A 27,968-nucleotide genomic window follows, 5' to 3' on the forward strand; every position below is an offset into this window, starting at 1 on the left:
CCAAAGTAGAGAGCAGTATTTGAAGTCAGACAGAAGCAGGCTAAACCATTCTTTTGGTCTTGGCCATGACTTCAATTGTGTGCCTTTCCCTTGTATATAAGAACCTCAGTTTTGTCACATAAAATGAGAAAATAATGGTTTCTAAGTCACTGAGCTGTTGAGAAGAGTCAAAATAGTATGTAAGTCCTTAGCATGGTTGCTCTTCCATAGCTGTCAACTCTGCTTATTACTTCCCAGGAGGGATATAGGCTCAGTTAACACATTTTATTTCTACTGAGCCCCTACGTAGATGATGCATTTGCTTATATTTCTTTCCTGCACAAGGCCCTTTTCCAATACACTAATCTGCAGATTTTTACCCAGACTGAAGGAATTGAAAGTGGACAATGGACATGGAGAAAAAGTTGCAATCTTTCCTGCCAGAGATCAGGGAGCTGGGTCTTGCATCTGGCTTGGTGAGGCCTTTAAGAGGTTATGGATTTGAGGCCAGAAGGCTAGGTGAGTTCTTTCCCACTTAAAAAAAAAATTTTTTTAACTATGAGAGAAAAATGTGAGTATGTGTGTGTTTGTATATGTATGTGTGTTTCGGTCTTAACACCGTGCATCTCTCTACAATATGACTGTAGGTAGGTGTTAATACTTCAAGTTTTAAGCATTTCTATTCCACCAGGCAATGGCTGGATATGGGGAAGAGGTTGGGAGGGTTGGGATCCAGGGCAGGGATACTACCAATGTCTGCTTGAGGGAAGGGTATTTGTGGGCACTGGGTTAGAAAACTTGGCACCTTCCTGGTCCAGGAAGGAGGTTCTTTGTCTCCCTGAGAGATGGAGGTGGAAGAAATCCGGGCTTATCTAGCCCTAAACATCCTCTCATTTGTGTGTGAGAGAGATTCATCACACATGCAAAACCACCAAATCTCAGCCCTGGACTAGACCTGGGAGGGTAAGCAATACACTTTCCCTCCGGCTCTACATATTGCTGTGAATATCCTCCCCCAAAACTCTGAGGGCATGGAGGGTGGTTTTTCTAAAAATACTCTTAAAATTCAATACATGGGAATTCCACACTATGTTTACACACCAACGCCAAAGACCGAACTTGGGCTGAAGTCCAAGGTGAAGGAAGAACAGTCATCAAGTTCAAGCAGTGTGCTTCTGTTTAGCCTTCTACTCCTAAAGCTGGTGACCTTAAGCAAAGGCTTCATCCTGGATTTAGGACAACCAACCATTTACTAAGCCTGAATCTCTGGCGTGAAAAGCAATCCTTGAGCTCGAATCCAAACATACATTCTTGCACTCTCATCAAAGCCTTATTTCAACAACTGGCAATCAGCCCAACAAACAAAAGACTGAACCAAGGCAAAGAATGATCTTTGCCGATTACACTTCCCTCAACTGGGAGATGCTCCCAGATTTCAGTCTGACAAAAATGGACTCTTCAGACACGTGGCTACACCTGCCAAGAGGACCTTGCGTATGTAGAAAGAGGAGAGAGGAGCTTTTTACAAAGGATAATGTGTAGGGGGTGTGGCTTGGGGCTCAGGGACTTCCAGACCCTCTTGTTTCTCTCTGGGCTCTGTCTCCCCAGGTGAAGCTCCAGAGCAGGTGTGGGAAAGGGGGCTGTGCTTTCTTTTGCCTGGTTCTTCAGCAGAAATTCCCTTCATCCTTTTCCCAGTCCTCCGCTGGGTGTTTCTTGTGTTTTCTGCGCTCCTTGTGTGATTTGTGGTGGTGATGCTGGTGGTGATGCTGGTGGTGGTGATGGTGCCTGCGCATCCGATGTGACCGTCTGGCTGCAAGAGAGTGAAAGAGAAATTATGGAAAAGAGCAAAAGCTGATGACAGCAGGGTGGCTGGAGGCAGTGGGTCTCCCAGATGGAGGACACGTTAGGTGGGCTGGTAAATTCCCACTTATCTGCAAGGCTATATTACCAGGCAGACATTACACCAGATCAGTGTGAGTGATAATGGGATGTTTTAATGCGACAATACAAACAGTTGAAATTCCATGTCGGGGAGGTCCCTGGAGGCAGCCACTTACGTCTGGTGCAGATAATTTGGGGCCGGTCCCACTTGCCATTGCTCCGACACCGGATGGTAGCCACATGGTGCTGGGCAAATCCTTCATCACACTGATAGCGTACAATGGCATGGACGTTGTACTTGGCCTTGCGGGCACCCACAAGCGAGGCATTCTCCACTGCTGGAGGGGGACCGCACAGCACTGGGGACAGAGGAACCTCCAGTTAGGGAAGTGGCCAAGACTGGGGCTAACCTAGTTTCATGTGTTGTTGGGATTAATATTCCCCTCAGTGGGTCAGCAGCTGTGATCTCACAGGGCTGGAAGGTGCCATACCTGTCTCTGTCTTCCACCCCACCAGGAGCTCCTTAGGGGCAGAAACCTTCATGATGAACCCTGCTCCCATTCTGATGCCAAGGACAGAGCATGACAGTAATGAAAGAGATGGAGACAGAATAATTATCTGAAACCAGGCATGGGGGCACATGCCTGTGATCCTAGCAGCTTGGAAGCCTGAGGAAGGAGGATTGCAAGTTTAAAGCCAGCCTCAGCAACTCAGTGAGGCCCTAAGCAACTTAGCGAGACTCTGTCTCAAAATAAAAAATACACAAGGGGTGGCGGGGGGCGGGTGTATTGCCTAGCACGTGCGAGGCACTGGGTTCCAGCCTCAGCACCACATAAAAATAAATAAGTAAATAAAATAAAGATTTTTTAAAAAGCAGGGACTGGGGTGGTGGCTCAGCGGTAGAGTGTTCTCTTAACACATGTGGGGTGCTGGATTTGATCCTCAGCACCACATAAAAATAAAATAAAGGTATTGTGTCCAACTACAAGTAAAACAAAATATTTTTTAAAAGAGGGGGAACTGGGGCTGTGGCTCAGCGGTAGCACACTTGCCTGGCATGTGTGAGGCATTGGGTTTGATTCTCAGTGCTGAGTAAAAATAAATAAAATAAAAAGGTCTATGAACAAATATATATATATATATATATATATATATATATATATATATATTTTTTTTTTTTTTTTTTTTTTTTAAAAGACTGGGGGATGTAGCTCAGCAGTGAAGTGCCCCTGGGTTCAATCCCTTATACAAAAAAATAAAAGATTTATTTGGTGCTGTACTGCTCAGTTGGCCTAGCACACATGAGTTCCTGGGTTTAACACCCAGTACTGGAAGAAAAAAAAAAAAAGAATAATTATCTGAGCAAATGAAAGAGGGAAAAGGACATGAAAACTGGCAAAGAAATGAAAGCAAGAAGAAACAAAAATATAAGAGAAAAGAAAAGAGAAGAATGTGTGCAAATGATTTCCTACACATGTAAAGAGTTCTTAAAAATCGGGACTGGGGTCGTGACTCAGTGGTAGAGTGCTCAAGCCCGAGGCCCTGGGTTCCATCCCCAGTGCCCCCCCCAAAAGACATGCAAACCGAGACAACAGTGAGATACTATGTTTAACCACTTTGGTGAATAAAGAACAAAACATTTGAAAATGGGCAGAATCGGCGAAGATGGGAGGAAACAGGACTCTCACTGCTGACTCCTGAGAAGGAGGGGGGCTGACATTCACTAACTTGAATAAAACAATACACCAATGAGCACGTGGGTGGAAGGAAGAGGGGGCGAGGTGCCAGGTACCTGTGCCTTTCTTGCAGACATAAGGGAGGTTATAGTTGCAGGGAACGTCATTCCAGCGACCGCTCTCATGAGCCACCATCACCACACAGTCCTCACCACCCGCGAAGAAGTTGTCCGGCTGATTCTCACGCCAGTTCTCATATTGCTTCAGGAAGAGGGAGCAGGGAATCATTCAGTGTCCTGTGTCCCAGCTCAGGCTCCTGAAAGATTCCCTTGGCCAGACTCCTCAGACTTGCAGGGACTCAATGGTCTCATCTCTACAATGGGCCTTCCCCTGCCTATTGAGAGGGTGGCTGTCACTGTGACCTGAGCCACATCCCTCTGCTGAGAGCCTGCAGCGTCTCCCACTCTGATCTTCCGGCCTCCTGTTCACTGGCCCCTTCCCCTGCTTTCTCCATGAGTCACTGTTAGCTAAGTAGCTGAACAAAAGGTGACCTCAGCCTGGAAGTCCAGGAGGGATTTCGAGGAGGCCCAACAGGAAAAGTGAAGACTCAAGGATGCAAAGAATCCAAATGGGGAATGGTGTCCCAAACAAAGGGAACAACAACTGCAAAGGCTCAGAGGCAGGAACAGAATGGAGGCAGGGGGTGGGGGGGCTGCATGCTGGAGTTAGGCTATGGCCAGAGAATGGTAGTAGGGAGGAGGTGGACTTTTTAATAAAACCACAATCTATATATAAAACTTACCATTCTAAACACTCTTACTTTTTAAGTTCATTGGCATTAATTACATTCACAATTTTGTGTAACTATCACCACCATCTATTACCAGACCTTTTTAATCACAACAAAGCAAAATTCTGCACCAGTTAAGGAAAAACATTTCTCTTGCTCTCATTTCCCTTGCCCCTAGCTGATGGCAAACATGAACCTACTCTTTGTCTCTATAACTTTACCTCCTCTGGATGTCACATAAAGGGAATCATGCAATACGTGGTCTTTTATATCAGGCTTATTTCACTTACTTATTACACATATATATGTGTGTGTGTGTGTGTGTGTGTGTGTATATATATATGTATGTGTATATATATATATATATATATATATATATATATATATATATATATATATATATATATATTGAACCCAGGGGCACTTTACCACTGAGTTACACCCCAGCCCTTTTTGAGACAGGGCCTCCCTAAGTTGCTGAGGGTCTTGTGAAGTTGCTGAGACTGGCCTTGAACTTAAAATTCTCCTGCCCCAGGCTCCCAAGTCACTGAGATTACAGGTGTGCACCTGTGCCCAGCTTCTCTGATGTTTTTAAGGTTCATTCATGTTATAGTATGTATCAGGAGTTTATTCTTCTTTACAGTTGAATACTATTCCATTATATGGATGGACCCCATTTTATTTATCCATTCATTTGTTGATAGGCATTTGGGCTGTTCTCACTTGTTGGCTGCTGTGATGAGGGACACGGTGAACATTCAGGTACCAGTGTGTATTTGAACATCTGACTTTCAATTGTTTTTATTTTTGCATTGCTGGGGATGGAACCCAGGACCTTATGCAGGCTAGGCAAGTAATCTACCTCTGAGCCATGCCCCAGTCCCTGAAGTGTCACTCTTTAAAGGTTCCTGTGTGCCAGGTTTCCTTCTAGGGTGATGAATATATTCTGGAACTAGATGGAGGTGGTGGTTATGATATTACGAATGTTACTAAAATGCCACAATAACATGATTAGTTTTTAATTTTTTTTTTAGTTGTTGATGGCCCTTTATTTTATTTATTCATATGCAGTGCTGAGAATTGAACCCAGTGCCTTACACATGCTAGACAAGTGCTCTACCACTGAGCTACAACCCCAGCCCCCTAGTTCTTTGGTTTATAAATTTCACCTCAATTTTTTTTTTTTTTTTTTTTTTAAAGGCTGCAGCCAGATATGCTTGCTTCGCCTGGGTCCCAGCTACTCAGGAGGCCGAGGGGATCACCTGAGCCCAGGAATTCCAGACCAGTCTGGGCAATATAATGAGACCCGTCTTAAAACAAAAATCAAAAGAAAAAAAGTTTGTTTTGCAGACTGTGGGGAGGGGCAGGTAGCAAATGGCTACGGAGACCACTGTAGGGATCCAGATTAGAGATTTTTCAAATTTTCCAAGGGAGAGGGATGTGGATAAAAGGTACTATTTGAGTGACAACCGCTAGCAGACCAGGTTGAGAGACCAAGAGAAGTGAGACCCGGGTTTGCAGTTTCAGCAACTTGGGGGGCGGGCCATTTCCTGGCTGGGGAAGACTTGGGTGAAGACGGGGGGGCTTCACTGAAGCCGCTTCGCCAGTGCCAGCTTCTTAGAGTCCCTGGGGACCTTGGACGAACACTAGCAGTTACTTTGCCCAAGAGGGTAAACCGAGGGCACCGCCCACGCTGCTCAGCCGCCAGAGGACAGGGACCGCCACTCACCAGCCCCGTGTTGTCCGTCCACTGGAAATCCCGTTCCACGATCCGGTCGTTCAGGCCGATCCACGTGTTTTCATGCCCAAAGCCTGCGTGGGGGTGGGTGTCGTGAGGGCTGGGGGTCCCCGCACTCCCAGGCTGGGACGCGGAAAAGGACTTATGCCCTTCCCGGCCTGGAGGGGCTGGACATGCAGGGGACAGGGGATGGAGGTGGGGATGATGGGGGCGCGAGTACAGGACCCAGGAGGACCAGGGGACCCAGGGGGACCCAGGGGGACCCCGGGCTCCTCCTTCAGCCTCCTCTGTGAGGGAGGGAAGGACCCCGCCTGGAGGTGCTGGTTCCCGGAGGTGAGCTGGACTTAAGTGGGGAAGAGGGGAGAGAAGTGGGAGCTTATAGGGTGCGGGGAGTCCAGAGCCCCGCCCCCAGATCGGGGAGCGGGAGGGTCAGGACCCCCTCTCCGGCCTGGCTGGGGCCACAGGCGGCGTCCTCACCCCACTCTTAGGAGCCGCCCCTGGCTGCCCACATACCTGGGGGTGGGGGCGGGGCACTCAAAGGGCTCCGATTAGGTTCCAGTTTTTTTTTTTTTTTTTTTTTTTTTTTAGTACAGGGGTTTGAGCTCAGGGCACTCGACCACTGAGCCACAACCCCAGCCCTTTTTTAAAGTTTTATTTAGAGACAAGGTCTTTTGTTGAGTTGTTTAGCGCCTCGCTTTTGCTGAGGCTGGCTTTGAACTTTCCATCCTCCTGCCTCAGCCTCCCGAGCCTCTGGGATTACAGGCGTGAGCCACCGCGCCCGGCTTAGGTTCCAGCTTTGTCACGATTTGTGGCATAAACAAGCAGGACGAAGGCGGAATAAACCAGCACTGTCCCGTCTTTGCCGGGAGAGAGTGAGGAATAGGAGCCACCCAGGAGGCAGCGCTGGACCCCGCAGGCGAGAAAGAGCAAGGAGGGGCTGCCGGTGGACGAGCAGCTGGGCGCACAGGGAGGCCGGGGAGGAAGAGAGAGGGGCGGACCAGAGAATGAGCAATGTAAGAATCAACCCCGGACCGGAGGCGCGGAAATGTGAAGAAACAGCGTGAAGAAACGGATGGATGAACAAATGGCAGAAGGGATAATGAATAAATCAATAAGTGCCAAGCTTAATTAATGCAAAACTTGTTTATCTATACCCCACCCCCAAGAGCATCCTTCCCTGAAGACAGAATAGTGTCTCACTCACGGCTGGGCTGCAGTGCCTGAACGGGTGCCCAGCACATAGCGCATGCTCCATGAATACTTGGCGAATGACAAAAGTGAGTTATGAATCCACAAATGAATCAGCAGGCGTGTGTATTAAGAGTGATCCGGGTTTGCACTGATGATCACAGCTTTGGAGAAGTGATATCTTTGGGACCCTGGGAGGATGCCCTGGCAAAGGGACAGGTGCCACCCCTGCTCACCATGATGGTGGGGGATCCCTCTCCCATTGTCCTTACTGTTAATGAAGTTGTGCTCCTCAGCTGAGTGGACGCTGGTCAAGTGGCCAGCCCGCCGGCGGCAGTCCCTCTCTGCATCCTCCCATGCCCGCCGATGGGCAAAATAGCGGTAGCAGTGGCCCTGGAACTTGTGCCATCCACGGTCACAGCCTTCTGTATCTAGGAGGTGGGAAAGGAGTGTGAGGGGGGCCTGGCCTTGGTCCAAGGTCTACCAGCCATGAGCACAGCCCCCTCACACCAAGATAGGTCCCAACCTAAGGTCCCTGTGGGGCTAGATCATCCTTCACCCATAAGGTCAGGCCCCTCCTTACCCTTTCACCTCTCCACTTTCATAGTCATTTTTCTTTTGGCTCAGGTGTGACTCAGTGGTAGAGCGCTTGCCTAGCATGCCAGAGGCCCTGGGTTCCATCCCCAGCTCCACATACACAAAAAGGTTCTTTGGAAGACATTCAACTGAGAAACCATTGCACCCCCATCCCTTCTGGGGTCAAGGCTGACATCTCTTTTTCTAATTGTCAGGGTCACTCTCCCTGTGAATATGTAGACTCAGAAATGGTCTTGGGAAGACCTAAAATTTCCCCTTCTGGAGAAGGGGTTCAGCAGAATTTCTCCAAAAAAGATAAACAAATGGCCCACAAGCACATGAAAAGATGCTCAGCATCATTAGTCATTATGAAATGCAAATCAAAATCACAATGACATACCACTTCATACCCATTAGGCTGACATCATAACAAAAAAAAAAAAAAAGGAAAAAGAAAATGTTGGCAAGGCTGTGGAGAAACTGGATCTCTTATACATTGCTGGTAGGAATGTAAAATAGCACAGCTGCTGTGGAAAACAGTTAGCAGATCCAAATGTTAAATATAGAGTTACCACAGGCCCCAGGAATTTCATTTCTGATCATATACCCAAAGAAAGGGAAAAACCAAGAATGGAAAATAGGTATCCAAGCAAAAACTTGCACATGTTCACAGCATCAGTATTCACATTTGCCATAAGGAGGCAGCAACCAAAGTATCCATCAAATAAGGAATATACAAATTGTGGTATGTCCATAAATGGAGTATTATTCAGTCTTAAAAAGGAATGGAGAGAGGCTGGGGTTGTGGTTCAGTGGTAGAGCTTGCCTAGCATGTGTGAGGCACTGGGTTCGATCCTCAGCACCACATAAAAAATAAACATAAAATAAAGGTATTGTGTCCATCTATAATGAAAAAATATTTTTTAAAAAATAGGAATGAAGAGTAGGGAAGACAAAGAGGAATTATATTGGCCAAATTAGATTGTTACAATGTAGGCATGTAACAATGAATCCCACCATTAGGTATAGTTAAAATAGGTCAGTAAAAACATGGAATAAGGGCTGGGGATGTGGCTCAAGCGGTATCGCGATCGCCTGACATGCGTGCGGCTCGGGTTCGATCCTCAGCACCACATACAAAGAAAGATGTTGTGTCCGCCTAAAATTGAAAAATAAATATTAAAAATTCTCTCTCTTTAAAAAAAAATAAATAAAGGAGGATTCAGATGCAGAAATGCACACAGAGAAAACACCATGTGGAGACCAGAGCTCTGCTACCACAAGTCAAGAAACTACTGAACTTGAAGCAGAGCCTGGAACAGACCTTAAAAAAAAAAAAAAAAAAAAAAAAAAAAAACATGGAATAAAACCTTAAAATTCAGATAAAAAAGGAATGAATAACTGATTTATGTTACAATGTGGATAAATCTTGAAAACATTATGGTAAGTTAAAGAAGCTAAACACAAAAAGACATGTATTGTATGATTTCTTTTACATGAAATGTCCAGAACAGGCAAATCACAGAGACAGAAAGTAGATTAGTGGCCGCCAGGTGTTGGGGATAGGGTATGAGGAATGACTGCTAATAGGGACAGGGTTCCCTTTGGAGGTATTGAAAGATTCTGGAACTAGACAGAGATAATGATTGCACAGCACTGTCAATGTACTCAATCTCACTGAATTAGACACTTTAAAATGTATGATTCTAATATGAATTGTAATGCATCCCACTGTCATTTATTTTTATTTATTTATTTATTTTAAGAGAGAGTGAGAGAGGGAGAATTTTAATATTTATTTTTTAGTTTTCGGTGGACACAACATCTTTGTTTGTATGTGGTGCTGAGGATCCAACCCGGGCCGCACACATGCCAGGCGAGCGCGCTACCGCTTGAGCCACATCCCCAGCCATGTCATTTATTTTTTAAAAAAATCAATAAAAATGTCTGATTCTAAATTATGTAAATTTCATCTCAGGAAACCAATTAACAACCTGTGGGACTCAGGCATGGAAGCAGAGGCAGAGATCTGAAGCATGTGGGGGAAGCCTGTGACCAAGCACCAAATCCCACTGCTGGGACTATTTCCTAGTGGAAACTCACCTTTCTCACAGAGGCTGCCCCCATAGCTGGGGAGGCAAAGGCAGACAAAGCCATTGACCTCATCGATACAGGTGCCTCCATTCTCACAGGGGCTGCAGATGCAGTCATCAATGTCTGGCAGGGAGAAGAAGGGGACCAGTCACAGTCAGCATCTCCTGGGCTCAGAGCCCCCATAGCAAACCAGGCAAAAGATGGATTCATATTTGTGCTATCCATCCTAGGCCTGAAGTCTCCACAGAAGGCCTGAGTCTCCACAGAAGGCTGAATGACTCTGCGGCCTAGTGGGTGGAGACTCACATAATTAACATAAACTGGCATTTATAAGAAAAGATGCCACTGTGTCAGCTGAATCAGGCCAAGATGTGCAGAACATTCCCTCTAACCCCAGAAGAGTAAAGGTTATACTCTTGCATTCAAACCCAGCTGAAATTCAGCTGGAGCTAGAGTTTAGACATTTGCAAGGACTTGCAGAATCACAAAGCCATTGCAGTAGAAGTAAATATTCACTTGACCTCCTCTTCTACCAATCTCTGCAGAGACAATGCTTGAGGCATACATGGCACTGGGAAAGTCACTTCCCCTCTCTGAGATTGTTTCTCTTTTTTTCAGAGCAATAAAAATAATGGGACCTTCTTAGGAGTGTGAACAGCTAATGAAGCAATTCAAGAAATTATACCATTGATATTTATTGTTATGATTTTATACTTGGTTGTATGAGAAGTTAAGGAGACGAGTTATAGAGCTCAAGAAATTATATCATTTTTATTTATTGTTTTAAAAATGTTTATAATTTGTAGTATTTCCTCTGTTGGACTTGGGAGTAACATCTAACATTTCTGGTAGTGGTGCCTATATGCCTGCCCACCCTGGACAGGGTAAGATCCCCAAGGGCCCTTTGCTCAGAGGAATCTGTGCCAGAACCACACTCCCAGGATGAGGACCCAGCTGTATGAACTGGATTCAGAGAGTAGGGAATGGAAAGGGGCTTTTTATTTCATTTTATATTTTTAGTGATCTCTTTTTTTTAGTCTCGAGGGTGTGGCCACAGGGATAGACCCCCAGCCTCTGAGTCAAACAAATCCAGGTTCAGCTGCTGCTCCTGGAGCACTCACCAATCTCACAGTTCTCCCCGGCGAATCCCTGGTCACAGCTACAGCCATACATGGTGCCGTTGGCGTTACACGTCCCCCCATGCAGGCAAGGGTTGTTTTCACATGGATCTGGGGGAGGTGAAGGATGGTTGGGCAGTGTGAGGAGGGACTGGGCCACTAGGTCACAGAATTCCTGTAACTCCAGACCTCAGGTCCCTAAAGCCCTCCTCATCAAACCGTGGAGTATCCCCAGTAACCTCCCCAGCAGGCAGTCACCAACTTGGCCTTGTATACCCCTGGGATGTAGACTTTACTCTTTTCAGGAACTGCCCACCAAAAGTATCTGTGGGCTGCTCTGCCTGTGGCAAATTCCCTCAGATGGAACTCACATGGGACACTCAGTGACCACTTCCATGAGATTATCTTTAGAAGTCTCCCAAAACATGGGTTTAAGTGCCCTCCTGGACTCGCCCCCCTCTTTTGGACATGCCCTGCTCATAGCTGTGTTTCTCAAAATGGGCCACAGTGGACATAAGGTTCCAGATGGGGTATGAATAGCACCAGAAATAATGAAGGAAGCTGAGGGCTGTGGCCCACGGATGCAACTCCAGCTACTCAGGAGGCAGAGGCAGGAGGATGGCAAGTTCAAGATCAACCTTAGCAACTTAGCGAGACCTTGTCTCAAAATAAATTTAAAAATGGGTGGAGATGTAGCTCAGAGGTAGAGTGCTTGTCTACCATGTGTGAAGTTATGGGTTATATCCCCAGGACCAAAGAAGAAGAAGAAAGCATTCTCTCCTACCTTCTGTTGGCTCACCCTGTTTAATATATATATATTTTAGTTGTTGTTGGACACAATACCTTTATTTCAATTATTTAATTTTATGTGGTACTGAGGATCGAATCCAGGGTCTCGCACGTGCGAGGCAAGTGCTCTACTGCTGAGCCACAAACCCAGCCTGGCTCACCCTCTTTTGATGCCATCTTAGTGGATATAATGTGGAGAGATGGTGGATTATAGTGGTTATCACCACAGCCTGTAGAATCTAAATCTGCCACTCACTAGGGAATCCTGAGCAAGTCACTTCTCTGGATTTCAGTTGCCTCATCTATAAAATGGAAATAACAGTAGCTCACAACTTTCTGCCAGCCCTGATCAGAATGCCATGTCTAGCTCCTTCAATATCAGCCTGGGGACTCTTGAGGGGATGTTTCAGCATTGCCCACAAGTGGGACTGGGGACCCAAGGGACATCCATGAGTGTGTCCCTATAGCCCTCCCCCATCACTTCCCTGGAGTTGGATTTCCCTGGAGGTAGGAGGGTCCCCTCTCCATCTCCAGGGTTCCCTGGTAGGCAGTCTCCACCAACTTACAGACACTCCTCCCCTGAAGGCTGGGAAGGCTTAGCACCTAGCTTTCACTGAGGCTGTGTTTCAACTCCTCCTGCCTCAGCCTCCTGAGCTGCTGGGATTACAGGTGTGTGTGGCAGTGACAGACTATTCCTCTTTTTTTTTTTTTTTTTTTTTAATATTTACTTATTTGTGTATTTGAAGTGCTGGGGATGGAGCCCAGGGCCTCACACATGCTAGGCGAGCACTCTCCCGCTGAGCCACATCCCCAGCCCTCTATTTTATCCTTATCACTTTTTAGTCTCTAATATAATGTACACTTTTATTATGATGATTGTTTCTTGTGCATCTTTCTCCCTAGAGCAGTGCTGCTCCATATGGCAGCCGTATAGAGCCATTCATGCTTAAATTAATTAAAATGAAATGAAAGTAAAAAATGCAATTCCTCAGTTATATTAGCCACATGCCAATCAGCACACAGAGAGAACATTTCCACCCTTGGGAAAGGTCTACAGTGTTGCTCTAGAATGTCAGCTTTCAAGGGACAGAGGATTTGGTCTCCGCTTAGGGCTCAGAACACAGCAGGCACACAATAATTGGACGCTAACTGGAGGAAGGCAGCAGGGGTCTTCTTGCAATGTCTGAGACCTATTCCTGGGGTGGTGGTATGGGTCTCAAAGACCAGGGAAAGGGAAGGAGGATGGAGCCTGGGGTTGCATGATGGCCCTAGAGTGGCCCCAGCACGTGTGAGCACACACGTGGAGCTTCTGGGTGGCAGAACGCGTGAGCCCCGCCAGGTGCCCTGTGCTGCCGACACCTGCCCACAGACTGGCGGTGACTCAGTCGATCACTGATGCTGCATTTATTTTTGGCCTCATTAGCATCTCTGCTGCAAGCTGAGGGTGGAAAGGCGCCTGGGTCTCCCCTGGCACTGCCCACCTCCCTCCACCTGACTGCAGCTGGCTTTAGTCTGGGGCCAAAATTCCAGCAAAGTTCAAGGCAGCCCAAGCCCCAGGTCCAAGATCAGCTCCAAACACGATTTCCTTAGCACCTCCATGTGGTCAATTTCTACCTCTCTAAGGACTAGCTCTCTAGCTCCCTTGGCATTGAGACTTTTTCCACCTTCAAAGAAAGACGCCCTAGCCTATCCTTCTCAGCTTCCTCGCTGGGTAAGCTCATGGCCTCCCCAGGACTTCATGGATTTTTTTTTTTTTTTAAATCCCAGTGAACTTGGTATTGCACCTTACAGCCTAGGAGTTGAGACAGAGACCCTGTTTTCAGATGGACCGGATTCAAACTCTAGCCTAACCACTCCCTCGATGCATAACTACACAAATCTCTTGACCTCCTTGTGCCTCAGCCTCCTCATCTGTAAAGTGAGAATCACACTAGAACTTGTCCATAAGGAGGTTGTAAGGATTAACCAATATAATTCCAGTTAGGTGTTTAGAACCCAGAAAGATAATGTTAGGCATCAGCTTTATGTCCTGAGTCTGCCTGTGTCCTGCAAATCTAAGGAGAGAGAGGATTTGACCCCTGACACAGTCCAGGGGTGACAACGTGGGTATCTGCTATTTCCATCAAGACACTGCCTTCAAAAAAAGGGGAAGGAAGTTAAAAAACAATTGTGTTAATAACAATGTCTTGCAACTCAGAAAAAAAATTGCTTTTTAATTAGCTCCTGGGTTTTTTTAAAAGCTCGTTTGGAAAAAAAAAAAAAAAAGCTTAATTGAAAAAATACAAATGAAGCTCAATGTGACGGTATTTAGTATTTTTCAAAAGGGACCAGAATTTGCAGGCTCAGCCGGGGGCTAATGTGGCTTCAGGGAGAAGAGGTCAATGGCTTGCTCTGGGCTCTGCTGGGCAGAGAAGCTGAGACTTGGGTGGCCGTGGGCTCCAGTTGAGGTGTGGCTACTAATTGGCCAGGTAGTGACAAGCCACGTGTGTTGAATGGGGTGATGCCACCACACCTGTCCTGTGACTCAAGGCCCCCACGATCCACATTACTCCATTCCAGCTCCAATTCCTATTTGTTCAGGATGCCCTCCCTGCCATGCCCCATCCCTCTGGCCCCACCTGGGAGGCATCTGTGCCCAGCTCTGTCTTCCCCAGACTTGGGGAATCCTTGAGGACCAGCGTCCTCGGCTTTGTCCAGCTCAAAGTAAGCACGGCAGGGATTGTAAACTAAACTCATGCCCCACATCACATCTCCCCGTGCTTCGTCATTCCCACCTCTGGTTCTCCACCTGCTGAGCTCCTGTCTGACATCATCCTCTGCTCCCAGACCCCCAGGTGCACTTGGCTGATGGCTCCCAGCACCCAGGGACATCCTCCCAGACCCCCAGGGACATCCTCCCAGACCCCCAGGGACAACCCACCCTCCTTGCTCTGGGCTCCTCCAGTCCTTAGTTACCAAGCACTGACCACCCTGGCCTAGAAGGATCCGTGGACTTCAAACTTACCCGCCTCGGCACTCCCATTTCCAGAGGTCCCTGGCAGGGCCGGCTCTTCTCCACTTGCTGCTTCCTCCCAGAAACCCTCCACACCTGGGCTCCCCGCCAGGATCTGCAGATCAGCCTCCTCTGTGCCCAGGGAGATGGGCAGCAGGGTGCTCAGGGAGTCCCAGGACGCGGCAGGTTCCCCTGAGGCAACAGAAGCAGCTTCTTCCAGGCCGGCCACAGTGGTTGTCCACGGGGGAAGGGCTGGCTCTCTGGGGGGACTGCCCTGAGGCGGAGGAGCTGAAGGGCCCACCATTCCCTGGTCCACCATCTGGTCCTCTGGCTCTGGGTAGGGTTGGGAACTTGAGGAGGACAGTGTGGACATATCCAGGACCCCAACCTTGGCTCCCTGGTCCGGGGAGGTAAGGGACATTGCTGTGCTGGTGTCCACAGCCACCGAAGGGCTCAAGGTGGGGCTTTCAGCTCCTTCAACCACGTGGGATCCAGACTCCCAAATGCCACCACTGGGGGACAGCGTGACTGTGGAATCTCTGGGACCTCCAGTGGCTCTTCCACTTGCAGCTGCCCAAGGCTCCAAACCAGGGATGACTTCAGACACCGAGAAGATGCCACGGCCTGCTGAAGGTGCGGATGGGGAGCTGGTGTCCGGCGGAGAGGGCCAGGAGCCCAGCACCTCATGACCGGAGGTATGCAAGCTGGACGTGGGGCTTTCTGCCGTGCTGATGAAGACCCCAGCTTCAGATCCTGAGATACCTCTGACATCTGTGGGCTCACTGGCCGTCTCGGTGACGAAATCCACCGTCACATTCCTGTCCACAGATGCCCATGGGCTGGACCCGGGGTACTCAGCTTGGCTGAGCTCAGTGGGGCTGGTCGCTTCAATGTCTCCAAAGTCTGTCCCAGGGGAGTCAGGGCTGGCTCCAGCTTGTGTGACCATAGCTGCTGTTGAGGGGGCAATGGGACTTCCTTCTCCGTGGCTGCTGAGTGTCATGGCTCCGGCCTCTCCACCCTGACCTGTTGGGCTCAAAGAGGGGGGCAGGGAATACCCTTTGGTCTCTGAGGCTGCAGAGGGTGGGGGAGTGGTCATGGCCTCACCATGGCCCTTGACCTCGCTGGCTTCGGAGGACACAGGAGTAGAGTGTGACACGAGCCACAGGCTGGGGGCACGCAGCATTGCCATGACAGGGAGGTCTGGGGAGGTGGCTGTGGGGAATGCCTCCCAGTGGGCCGCGGGGGAGCCTTCTGAGGGGCTGGAGGTTGGGACAGTGGACTCCGAGGGAGACCATGACAGGTCGGAGGTGGCTGGCTTCAGGCTGGGGGCCTTGGCTCCCTCTAGCTTCAGGTCAGGGGTCCCGCTGGGGCCTGGGATGCTGGGTTGGATCACAGTTGGGGGCCACAACCAGGGCTCTGGGGGGCTCCTGCCACCAAAGGAACCTACAAAAGAGCAAGAGTGACTGTAATTATGACTCATCAGCTGAGGAGCATGTCCCTGACCCTGGTCTAACAGGGGCTCCTGAGGCTGGATGAGGTCAGGGGACCCAGCTGGGACTCAGGCCATCCTCCCCTGTCCTGAGGATAGGTCCACCCTCCCAGCCTTCAGGTACCCAACCAAGTCCCAGCTCCCACCCCAGCCCCAGACTCACCTGCTCCAGGCATGTCCACCTCATTGGTCAGAATGGCCCAAGGAGTCTGGCTCTGGCCACTTCCCGAGGCCTCTGTGACCAAGGGAGGCTCCACATGATTCCCGGCTGGGGTGAAGGGCTGGGGCCCGTCCTTGAGCTCCCCCTCCAGCCCTCGCTCTGGTTCCTGCTGCTGGAAGTGGCGTCCATTCAACCCCTTGAAACGCCCTCTCCTCTTGGGTGTGGGGACTGTCGAGGCCACCTCCGTGTGGAAAGCCTCTGCAGTGCCTGCCCCCGTTCTGCTGGGGCTGGGAGCCACAGTGCTTGGCCACACTGCCTCGGTGGGCCATGAGGCCAGTGCAGAGTCACCCGGGGTAGAGCTGGGGGTCTCTTGAGACTTCTGATTCTCTGCCAAGAATAGGGGCGCTTCTTCTTCCCCACTGGAGACCAGAGGCTCTTGGAAGTCAGAAGGGACCCCCTCCTCTTCCTCCCCCAGTTTGGGCTCCAGTTCTCCGGCTGGAGGCCCCTCTGCTGACAGAATCTCCCCCTCATCCCCAGATGAGGGGGTCTCTGGGTCTCCATGTTGTGGAGTGGGATGATGAGCTATGGGAGAAAACAGAATACATATGTTAGGCCTAGGAGCTGCCAGGGAAGTTCTGCTTGAATTCTACCCACATTCCCACATGCTTTGACACAGACCATCTGTGCAGCTCTGGGTGGTTTCTGAGCTTCCCCAACGTGGTAGAGGGAGACATAAAGTTATCATATCCACCATTCAGGCTGGGCCAGACCCAACCCACTGTCAAGGTCAGGGTCTACTGGTCACAAGGAGGATTCAATAGACAGTTTGGTTCATGGGAGAAGCTCAGGCAATGTCCAGCTTTCTGAGATCTTATAAGCCTGGGAAGGGATTCAACTAAGAATCTTTCTCTGGGGATGGGAGATGTCCAGTGGATGTGACCCTCCCAACAAGGGTACTATTTTTCCATCTAGTACTGGTGACAGCTTACACAAAGGATTTGGTCTCTGGGGGTTGAAGTTTGCACCTTCTGAGGCTGTGGCCTCACAACAAAGGCAGGTGTCATCCGCCCCTGCTGCGACACTACCAGGGCGAGCAGCCAGCTAATCGAGGCATCACCCCTAACGCCACGGTTTGTACCCATGGGTGTGGCTCCAGGTGGGATGTGCTCCACCCAGGAGCGTGTTTTATAGGGGTATTGCGCCTCCGGACTTAAGAAAATATATATAACCCTTTAGGGAAAATATGACTCCTCTCCTAGAGGTAGGCTCTCTTAAGGGACATGTCCTTCCACGACAGCCAAGTTCCTAAGGAGAAACCTGTCTCAGGGGGCGTGGCCGCCTGCCGGGGCGTGGCTTATCCCCAGCACGCGGCCGCGCTTGGCCTCCGCAACCAAGTGAAGCTGTTAGGGGTGTGGCCTTCGCTAAGTACACACCCTCCGGCGCCTGGCCACTGGGGACACACTGGGGCGTGTCTCGTGGGCGGAGCCTCGCACGCACCTCGGAAACAGTAGGCGTCAAAGCGCGCAGCCGGCGCCGGGAAGCCGGTGCGATTGGCGAAGCGGTAGACGGTGCGCACGCCGGGGGTGGGTCCCCCGCAGCGCCGTCGCGGCGTCTGGATCGGGTAGCGCACGCTGCCGTCGGCCAGCCAGCCTGGGTCGCACTGGTCCAGACCCTCGTGCCAGGCCAGGTGCAGCTGTCCCACCGAAGCCAGCGCTGCGCCCTGGCGGCGGCACTGGGCGCGCGCGCCGGCCAGCGTCAGGCGGCGGGCGGGGCCCACGTAGAAGACCTCGCCTGTGGGAGGGGGCGGACTGAGGTCAGGGGGACCTTTCCCTAAGTCCGGGAAGGAGGTCCCCATCCAGGTATCCCGTCCTGGCCGGGTTTGGGTGGTGATTAAGCGAAGGGGGCACAACCGCGGCTGTGCTTCCAGCTCGCCAGAGCATGGTCGTCATTAGCTCTTTTCCTGGTTAGTTTGGTACTAACCAGAGAAAGCTTTGGCTTCTTTTTACAAATGATGTGATCTGGGTCCTTGAGCAAAATGGGCTTCAAGCAGAGGGAGGAGCTCAGTGAGGGGGTTTCAGAGAAAGGGAAGAGGACAAGCACTCAGAGGATCAGAGAGAGAGAGTGGCTGAGAGGGAGAGGGACTCAAGGAGGGATGGAAAGTTCTAGAATAGTCCAGGTCTTGATGCAGGGAGAAATGGGGATTTGGGAGAGAAACAGATTCAGGAAGAGGTGCGGGTAGGGCCTCCCACTCCCAGGCTTACCTCCCAGCTCACGGGCGAAGCAGTACACATCGTAGAGTTCCTGTGGGTCTCGCCTCCCGTAACTCCTAACTCCTGGAAGGCTGCTACGGTCCCCATAGCAACCGGGACGAGACTGGGTGATGGGATACCTGACAACACCAAGAGTAGGCATCCCTTCTCAGATGTGTGTTCCCAGAGCGCCCCAAGAGCCTCTTTCTCCAGGGGCTAGCTCTCCATCTCCCCACCCTGTACCCCCTCACCGAACAGTGCGGTCAGAGAGCCAGCCAGCATCACAGTTGTCAAAGCCATCTTCGAAGGCAGCCTGCAGGTGCCGAGGGGCTGCAATGGTGGCCGAGCTGAGACGGCAGGCCTCCTGGGCTGCAGCGAAGGTCAGCGCATACCGATCCCGGGCTGCCCGGTAGTGGAACACAACACCTGTGGGGAACATCCAGGATGGGCTGGGGAAGACTTATGCCAGAATCTTCAAGAACACACCTCCCTTTTGCAGAATGACACCCCCCCACTCCCAGCTGAAGTGAACAGACCTGCAGCCCCTCCAGTGCCTGGTACCACAGCCACTTACTCAGTGCCTGGCACAGAGCTAGGGTGATGGTGGAGAGTCAGACTGCTGACTCCATTTTACAGATTAGGAAACGGATAACAACAACCAGAAAGGGCTCAAACTTGTCAACTGTCTTCTCGGTGAAAAGCTTTTGTAAACAACACCTCACTGAACTCTTAACAACAATCCTAGGATTATTCCAGAAGAAGAAACTAAGGCTCAAAAAAATTTCCATGCCCTGGGCTTCATGGCAAGTATGAGGCAGAACCAAAATTCAAGGAAGATCTGACTCCAAAGAAAGCATTATTCATGCCTGGGGTTAGGCCCTGGAGATGGCAGGAGGCACTGAGGAGGTGAAGAGAGATTCTGTACATATGCTAATAGGAGAAGTACAGGCCAAGTGTGATTCTTCTTGCCCTGCCTGGGAATGGGTCATGGACGTCTTCCTGGAGGAGGTGACAAGTAAATCAGGAAGTGAAGCACCAGTAACAGGGTCTGTGGAACTCAAATTCTGATTTAGAGATGAAAGAAATGGCTGAGCAAGATGAAGACATTGAACATTTTGCCCCATCTTAGCAGACTGAGACCTAATAGAGGGAGCTGAGACATCAGCATAGATTGGCAAGTAGGTGCTCAATAAAAGTTTGGCTAAATGAATGAAACCCAACAAACCCAGAGGTACAATTCACTTCCTCCTCCACTAATTAGTGGGCTTCCCCCCCTCAAGGTTTATCAGTTTTGAGAAGTGAGTCTGTGAAAGGAGTGATTGGTAGACCCCATAACATATTCAGTCATTACACAGTAGGGTGGCTTCAGCGAGCAATAATGCATTGTATATTCAAAATAGCAGAGAGGATTTTGAATGTTCTCACCACGAGAAATGATAAATGCTCAAGGTGATGGATGGGAGAGTTACCCTGATTTGATCAAAATGCAATGTATAAATATGTACAATTACTATGTGTGATTCAAAACTAAGAATAAAGCAAGGAAAAAAATATATGGCAAGACACTCTGTCCTGATTTCAGTTTGGGGGGCAGACTAAGCCCCAGGACAGGAGATTCAGGGATTTACTTGTTAAGGGAAATAGATTTCTTGGTAGGAGTCAACAAATTGTTTTTTTTCTTTCTATGTCCCCCAACTCTGGCATTGGGGATTGAACCCAAGGGTGCTCTACCTCCAACCTACTTCCTCAGCCCCTTTATATTTTTTAATTTTGAGACAGGCATCTTACTAAGTGGCTGAGGCTGGCCACAAACTTTCGATCCTCCTGCCTCAGCTTCTTGAGCAGCTGGGATTATAGGTGTGCACCACAGCACCTGCCTCAACCATTAAATGGTTTCCTATTTAATAATCCATTCATTGAGTCACACTTAAAACATTTCTTGAGCATGTACTATAATACAGACCCTGTTCTAGACTTTGCCTTAATCATTCATCTTTTTTCCCTCCTTAATCAGTTAGGAAAAAGAAACTACACTGGATATTTCAACAGAAAGAATTTAATAAAGAAATTGTTTAAACAGGTATTTGTGAACATTATTTACTTATTATATATATTTTATTGACTTACTTTTTAAGAATAACCTGACTTATTAAAAATTTAAACAGATTTATTTTAAAAAGAAATTATTATTATTATTATTATTTATAATACTGGGGATTGAACCCAAGGCCTTGTGCATGGGAGGCAAGCACTCTACCAACGGAGCTATATCCCCAGCCCCTGAATTTGATTTTTAAGTAGAAAACCAATATCCTTTGTCTTATGTAAAACTGGATAACAATAAAAGAGACTAAAGGGACTTAAAACAAAAGCAGGATTAGGCCGGGCATGGTGGCGCTTGCCTGTAATTCCAGCGAGGCTGAGGCAGGAGGACTGCAAGTGCAAAGATTGCAAGTTCAAGGCCAGCCTCAGCAATTTAGTGAGTCCCTAGACACCTTAGTGAGGCCCTGTCTCAAAATAAAAATGAAAATGGGCCTGGGATGTGGCTCAGTGATAAAACGTCCCTGGGTTCAATCCCTTGTACCAAAAAAAAAAAAAAAAAAAAAAAAAAGTAGGATGAGGACATCCTTGCCCAGATAGTATAACCCACTGGTGACTGAGAGCGTGGCTGCTCCTTCTTGGCTAAGAGACAGAGGTGTTAGAGACAAGGTAGGGCTGGGTACAGTGGCCCAGGCCTGTAATCTCAGCAGTTTGGGAAGCTGAGGCAGGGGGATCACGAGTTCAAAGCCAGCCTCATCAAAAAGTGAGGCAGTAAGCAACTGAATGAGACCGTGTCTCTAAATAAATAAAATACTGGGTGGAATGAGATGGACATCATTACCCTCGGTACAGGTATGAAGACACGAGTGGTGTGAATATACTTGGTATACAACTAGAGATGGGAAATTTGTGCTCTATATGTGTAATATGAGTTATAATGCATTCTGCTTTTATATATAACAAATTAGAATTTAAAAAAATTTAAAATAAGATAAATAAACAAAATACAAAATAGAGCTGGGGATGTGGCTCAGTGGTTGAGGGCCCCTGAGTTCAATCCCTGGTACCCCCCTTCCCACCCCCCAAAAAAGATAAGGTAGGACCTACGGAGACCTCCTTCATGACGTTATCACAGTTGAAAGGGAAGCCCTCCCTACACAGGGAGTGGCAGGCTTCAGGCTCTGCCCCTCCCGACCTCAGTCCCTCCCCTGTCCCCAACTGACCCGTCACCTCCAGGGGCACCAGGTCCTGCTCATCCTCGATGCCCCTCACCACCTGGCAACGGTAGAGCCCGGAGTCGCTGGCCCTCAGTGGCCCCAGGAGCAGCGTGGCATTGGCTCGGCGCCGGGGATAGGAGGGCAGTGACACTCGGCCCTGCCATCCCTTGGCCACCCGCACCACGTTGTCCTTGGCCACCAAGATGGGCAAGTCCTGTCGCTGGCCCGATGCCGTCCGCACCTTGGTCCACTTGATCCGAGGGATGTCTCGGGCTGCACCCGGCCGTGGCTGCAGGGTAAAGAGACAGGGCAGGGCCACCAGCTCTGCCAGCACAGCCCGCACCGACCCAGACCCCACCTTCTGCATGTGGAGCCCCTTCTCAACGGCAGCAGCGGTGGCATCCTGTGTGCCTGGGATGGAGAAGGCAGAGAGAGGGCATGCCTCAGGGGCAAGGACCAGCAGGGCACCGCCACTCCCCTCCTTTACAGGTGGGAAGGGGGAGGCCAGAGAGCCTGGGGTGGCCACACAGTGTCACAGCGCACATGGGGGCCCGCTCCGTGAGGTTTGGTGGGCAGAAGGGGAGAGGGAGGGTTCAATCCCCTTGTGGTTCTAACTCCGTTGAAATATAGACTCCAGGGCCGGGGGTGCAGCTCAGGGGCAGGGCACTCACAGGTCAGGTGCCAGGCCCTGGGTTCAGTACAGCAAAACAAATGAATTCTAGAGGCCTCTTCTTATAGGGATGGAGATTTTTTTTTAGCTTTTTGTACACAATCCCTTTATTTTATTTTTTAAATTTATTTTTATGAGGTGCTGAGGATCGAACCCAGTGCCTCACATGTGCTAGGCAAGCGCTCTCCCACTGAGCCCCAGGCCCAGCCCAGGGATGGGGATTTGACTTCCAGTATTACTGATTATGTGGCCATGGGAAAGTCACTTTCCTTCTCTGAGACTTGTTTTTCTCTTAAGCAAGAGGAAGTCATTAGAAGGCAAAAGGACATTTGTGGAGTGCCTTTATAACAGGCACTTTCTAGGAATTAGCTTATGGATTTTCTTTTTCTTTTTTCTATTCTTTTTTTTTTTGTGCTGGGATTAAACCCAGGGGCACTTAACCACGGAGCCACATCCTCAGACCTTTTTTGTCTTTCATTTAGAGATAAGGTCTGGCTGAGTTGCTGAGGCTGGCTTTGAACTCGAGATCCTCCTGCCTCAGCCTCCTGAGCTGCTGGGATGACAGGCGTGCGCCACCATGCCCAGCTTCCTTTTCATAATCATCTTCAGAGAGTGTGATGTCTGGTCTTCTTTTTGGGGAGCTGAGGAAATTAAAACTGAAAGATCATATATTTGCCTAAGGCCACTGAGCAGATCACTGATGGATTTCTAAAGCCTGGGCTCTTGGTCACCTTTGGGGAGATGCCAAGAGAAGCACACACACCTTTATCTCCATTGCCCTCTTATGGCAGACATCACCAATCAATCTCTGCACGATTCGCAATGCTGTTCTTTCTCTTTTCAGTTCATTTCAGCAAAACGGTGAGAGGCGGGAACCTCCAGCTTCTGCTGGTTATGACTAAAAATAACCTCTCAGGTAACTTGTTCTCTTTTGACTGTTCAAAGACCTTTTTTCATCTATTCTTGTTTTATTCTTTAGATCAAGCCAGAGGGCCAGCAGGAGAAGGCTCTGGAATGTAACAGCCCCATCTCAATCAATCCCCCAGATCCCTGGCTGTGGCTGCAAAGTGAAAAGATTCTCTCCCCACAAGTCAACTCACCCTGATTCCCGGTCACAAACAGCAGCACCTGCAGCATCAGGAGGCCTGAGACCCAGACAGATGTGGCCCCCATCCTGAACCTAGAAGGAAATGCAGAGGAAGGGAGGGATGAGTCATAGCACTGTCCTCCAGACATGCCACATGGAAGGAGCAAATCCCCCCTACTCTACAGATCAGGAACCGGAGCCAGAGAGGCCAGTGTGTCACTCAAGGTCACAGAGTGAGCAAACAAGAGCTGAGCCAGGATTCAAACCCAGGGCCACCTGGCTTCAGAATCCAAGCACCAAAGCCTCGTGGCCAGAAACATGGGTGATGGAGTGAATCAGACCAGGGGGTTGACCGTCTGTCTGTTCCTTGCTGTGTGACCTTGGGCAAGTAGCTTAACTTTTCTGTACTTTCTCTCTTTTTGTGGGTCAGATGGGGATAACATCAGATGGTTGGAAGGAATAGTGAGTCAATATATATAAAATGCTTAGAATCTGCCTGGCACGAAGGAGTACATTTTAGCTGTTGCTAATATTATTGAGCATAACACAGGCAAGACTGAAGTCCTATTTTTAAAGTCAACCTCCCCTATCAGACTGGGAGCTCCTAGAGGGCAGCAGCCAGTCCTGGTCCTCCCAGGTCCCCTGTCCAGGCAGCAGGCGAGCCTCCAAGCCAGCCTTTAATCTGGGTTTGCTGACTGACACGATTCTCAGCTTCAATTCCAGGATTTGGTTGTCACCAAGAGTCTATTCTTGGTTTCTGGGATATTTGAGGAGCTGCCAAGTCCCAGCTGGAGGAAGGGGCCTCACCCCTGCCCACCCCAGCCTCCCCCTGACTTCACACAGTCTGGTAAAGAAGCTTCTGCGGCTTGCAGAGAAATTGCAGTGTGGGCCCAGCTCTCTGTAGGGGCCGTGGTCCAGAGGCCTGAGCCATTACTCAAAATCTACTGTCATCAAAGTCCATTCCAGGTGCTGGACACAGCTGGGTCCTTTCAGATGGTACATTCTCCCAGGGAGGTGGCTCCTCCCCAAAGCCTCCCACCCCTCTGGAACCCCACCCTTCAGTGGGGCTGGAGAAGGTGGGAGCAGATGGAAAATTAGAATGTCACATGCAAACCACACCCCTATAAAAGAATAGCCCTGAAGACCTAGTTGTGGGTAGAGTCTGGAATGAGAGGCCATGGGGGGACCAGCTGTTCTTCTCAGCTCTCCTTCCCAGTTCCCAGAGGCCCCTGCTGGGAGCTGGTGAGGGACCTGTCCGTGGTGCTGAACTCTGAGGTGATAATGCAGCAGCACTGCCCACCACGTGGTTCCCTGCCTCCAGCCTACTCACATGGTGCCTCAGGGCCCAGAGAGGGCTAGCAGTTTGCTTCAGGATGCACAGCATAGCACATGTCAAGGCCAAGGCCCTGGGCCAGTGACCACAACTACCAATCTCTAAACCTCAGCAACCTCTGCCTCCATCCCAAGCTGCCCTCATTTCTCCCGCTTGGAACCCCTAAGCAAGCATGGGGTATCCCAATGGTTGTGCCTGCCTCAGCAGGGCTGGGGGTGGGGTGGGACAAAGCCAGAAAGTACCTTCTTTCTCTCACACACACAAACACACACACGTGCAGATGCACACACATACATCATATGGTTCAGAGCCCAGATTACATCCAAATGACCTCACTTCAAACCCTGTCTTTATTCCTTACACACTGTGCTGTGTGATCTTGGACAAGTTGCTCCATCTCTCTGTGCCTCAGTTTCTCCATCTTTAAAATAAGGATCATCCAGCACACACCTCATCAGGCTATCTTGAGGAGGAAATGAGCTAAGATTGTAAAGTTCTGGACATGTTAAATTTAAAGACAGTTCCTTGTACACAAAGCCTCATGTACACACTAAAAATATCCTGAGGTGATCCAACATGGTGACAGTTTCAGGTGCACATTGCCCTCCTCACCCTCCCACTGCCTTCCACTTACACCCTCACACCCACACCCTTCTCTTAAAATACCTCCTCCCCAGGGCCACCAGAGGTGAGCATTTACACAGCTGTCTGGGGCCCGTCCCCTCATGAATGATGCATGAGCCTCATGCATATGCAAGTAGGGGCCTGCAGGGCGCTGGGGGAGGGGTGGTCTGGATCAGTATGAGAGTGTGTGTCTCCCCTCTCTCACTCCCACCTCCTGTCTTGGTGAGCACCGAGTGAGGGTGAGTTTGTTAGCAGGCATTTCTGTGGGTGACCGGGTGTGCATCTAGGGTGCCAGGCAAGGGTGCACATGCAGATTCACCCTGTGGGGTGTGGACATCCTGCGTGGGAGCCCCAGCAGGCTCATGCACTAGGTGGATGGAGAGGACCCACTGTCATTTCTGGTGTGTGGATCCAAGTGCCCCTCAGCAGGGGCAATGCACACAGCGTGTGTTGCTGGCCTAAGAACTGGGGTGCATTTACACACAGGGGTTTGAATGAGGAACTCCTTGCAGGAGAAAGATAGCCAGGCATCCAGGGCTGCCCCTAGGGGACCTCAACCTCTGCCTACCCTCTCCCAGGGTCAGCTCCCCAACTCTGCACACAGATCACATCCCACACCCCCCATTCTCAGGGTCCACACTGCCAATCACATGGAGAGGACCCCTACCACACACATGCAATCACACATCCCAGACACAGACCCTGGGAGACACACACGCACAGATTCACAGTGACATTAACAAAGAGAGGCAATATGGGCACTCACAAGGCGGGCGGCACGTCTTCCACACAAAGACTCAGCCCTCAGTCTCAGCCCCCCCACGGAGACCCCTCAATGAATCCAACACCATCAGACACGCTCCCCATCACGCACGCTGCCATACCAGACCCTGGCACAGACCAGGGTGGATTAATGTGGCCTTGGTGACTGTGGGCACACATCAGTTGGCCACCTGGCGATGTGGCCCCCCGGCACAAGTTTCCTGACAAAGACATCCACCATAGTCCTATCAGATTCTTGGGGACCCTAGACCCCTGGGGCACACCCCCTCCTCACTGCCTAGAGCAGACACACACACAAAGCCACTACCTCCTGTGGTGGGGGACCTTCCATTTGGGAATGTCCAGGGGCCACTGAGGCTCCTGGGTTTGGGGGTCCCACGGTGCATCCACCCCTCTCTCCCTGCCCCATCTCTGTGTCCCTGGCTTGGGCCCAGTGCCAAGCCTCTCCTCAGCCCGGCTGTTTCCCACTGATGCCGCTGAAAGGAACAAAGCGGAAGGATGGGGGTCACTCCCAGTCAGGCTGGCCTGGGGTCCCAGCCCCCTACTTGCCAGCGCTTATGTCCCCCAAACCAAAGCAGGGTTTCCACAGGCATTGATATCAACCGAAGGGGGTGAGACAAGGGTCTGTCCCTCTGTGAGGATGCGGACAGATGCTGAAGTGCTGGGGACAGTCCCTGTCTTGGGGTTAGTGCCCTCGCAGTCCCGGGGATCCAGAACTGGGAGCTCTTGCCCTCCACCCAGCATTCATTTGGGACACTCAGAGAACTACCCTCCCTGGGAGAAAGGACAACACCCCAACTCCAGATCCGTGGGAAAACAGGGGCCACCTTGGGATGGGGCACCCCAGAACCTCCTCTCTGAGTCAGGATGTGACAGAACCTAACCCAAAATGACAGGGACACGATCGCCTCCCTTTCCCAGTGTCCATTCACTCTCAGGGCAAGACCCCCTTCCAACGGACTCAGGTTGATCTGGGGGGGGGGGGGGACCCACACTACTGCAGTCCAACCCGGAATCCTCCATTCATCTGGAAATTGGGAATCCCCACTTAAAATCCTGGGGTGTCAGCTCAGACGCAGGGGTGCCTGTTCCGGAGTCCCCCATTCAGTCACTGGGCGTCTCTTCTCTCCAAACTCGGGGTGCCCCTCCCCTAGCCCTGGTTCCCAGCGCCTCCTCCCGAATCCTGAGACCCACCCCCAGCCCCGGACCCCTCCCCACCGCGGGATTGTCTCCGCATTCCCCCGCAACCTTCCCCCATGCAGAGCCCCTGGACATCCCTGGGTCCCCTTCTAATTAGCGCTTCCTCTCCACCCCAGGGGTCCCCTCCCCCATCCGCCCCCCTCCCCAATCTGGGGGCTTCTCCCTGATCCCAGGCACCCTCCCCCAAACCCGGCTCTGTCTCCAATCCTGAGGTCTTTCCACGAACGCGGCCCGCTCCCCACGACGAACACCCCCACACCTGGCTCCTAGCTCGGACGCATCCCGGGGCGGCCGC

At 50.3% G+C, this 27,968-nt stretch overlaps 1 protein-coding gene across 1 annotated transcript; it reads right to left on the reverse strand.

Annotated features, from left to right (window-relative positions):
- Positions 1-1,643: 1,643 nt before the first annotated feature.
- Ncan (neurocan) lies at positions 1,644-27,961 on the reverse strand. The gene is made up of 16 exons (XM_076870223.2): positions 27,933-27,961; positions 23,747-23,826; positions 21,983-22,387; positions 18,971-19,145; positions 18,732-18,859; positions 17,968-18,261; positions 16,474-17,052; positions 15,809-16,264; positions 14,834-15,748; positions 11,044-11,151; positions 9,932-10,045; positions 7,525-7,683; positions 6,056-6,138; positions 3,653-3,797; positions 2,037-2,219; positions 1,644-1,789 (listed from the first exon to the last, which is right to left on the reverse strand). Exons 2-16 carry the CDS (start codon positions 23,817-23,819, stop codon positions 1,644-1,646), a joined length of 3,963 nt encoding a protein of 1,320 aa, XP_076726338.2. The 5' UTR covers positions 23,820-23,826; positions 27,933-27,961.
- Between the last annotated feature and the right edge of the window lie 7 nt (positions 27,962-27,968).

Source organism: Callospermophilus lateralis, chromosome 1 (genome assembly GCF_048772815.1).
Source record: "Callospermophilus lateralis isolate mCalLat2 chromosome 1, mCalLat2.hap1, whole genome shotgun sequence".
In the NCBI taxonomy this organism is placed as follows: domain Eukaryota; kingdom Metazoa; phylum Chordata; class Mammalia; order Rodentia; family Sciuridae; genus Callospermophilus; species Callospermophilus lateralis.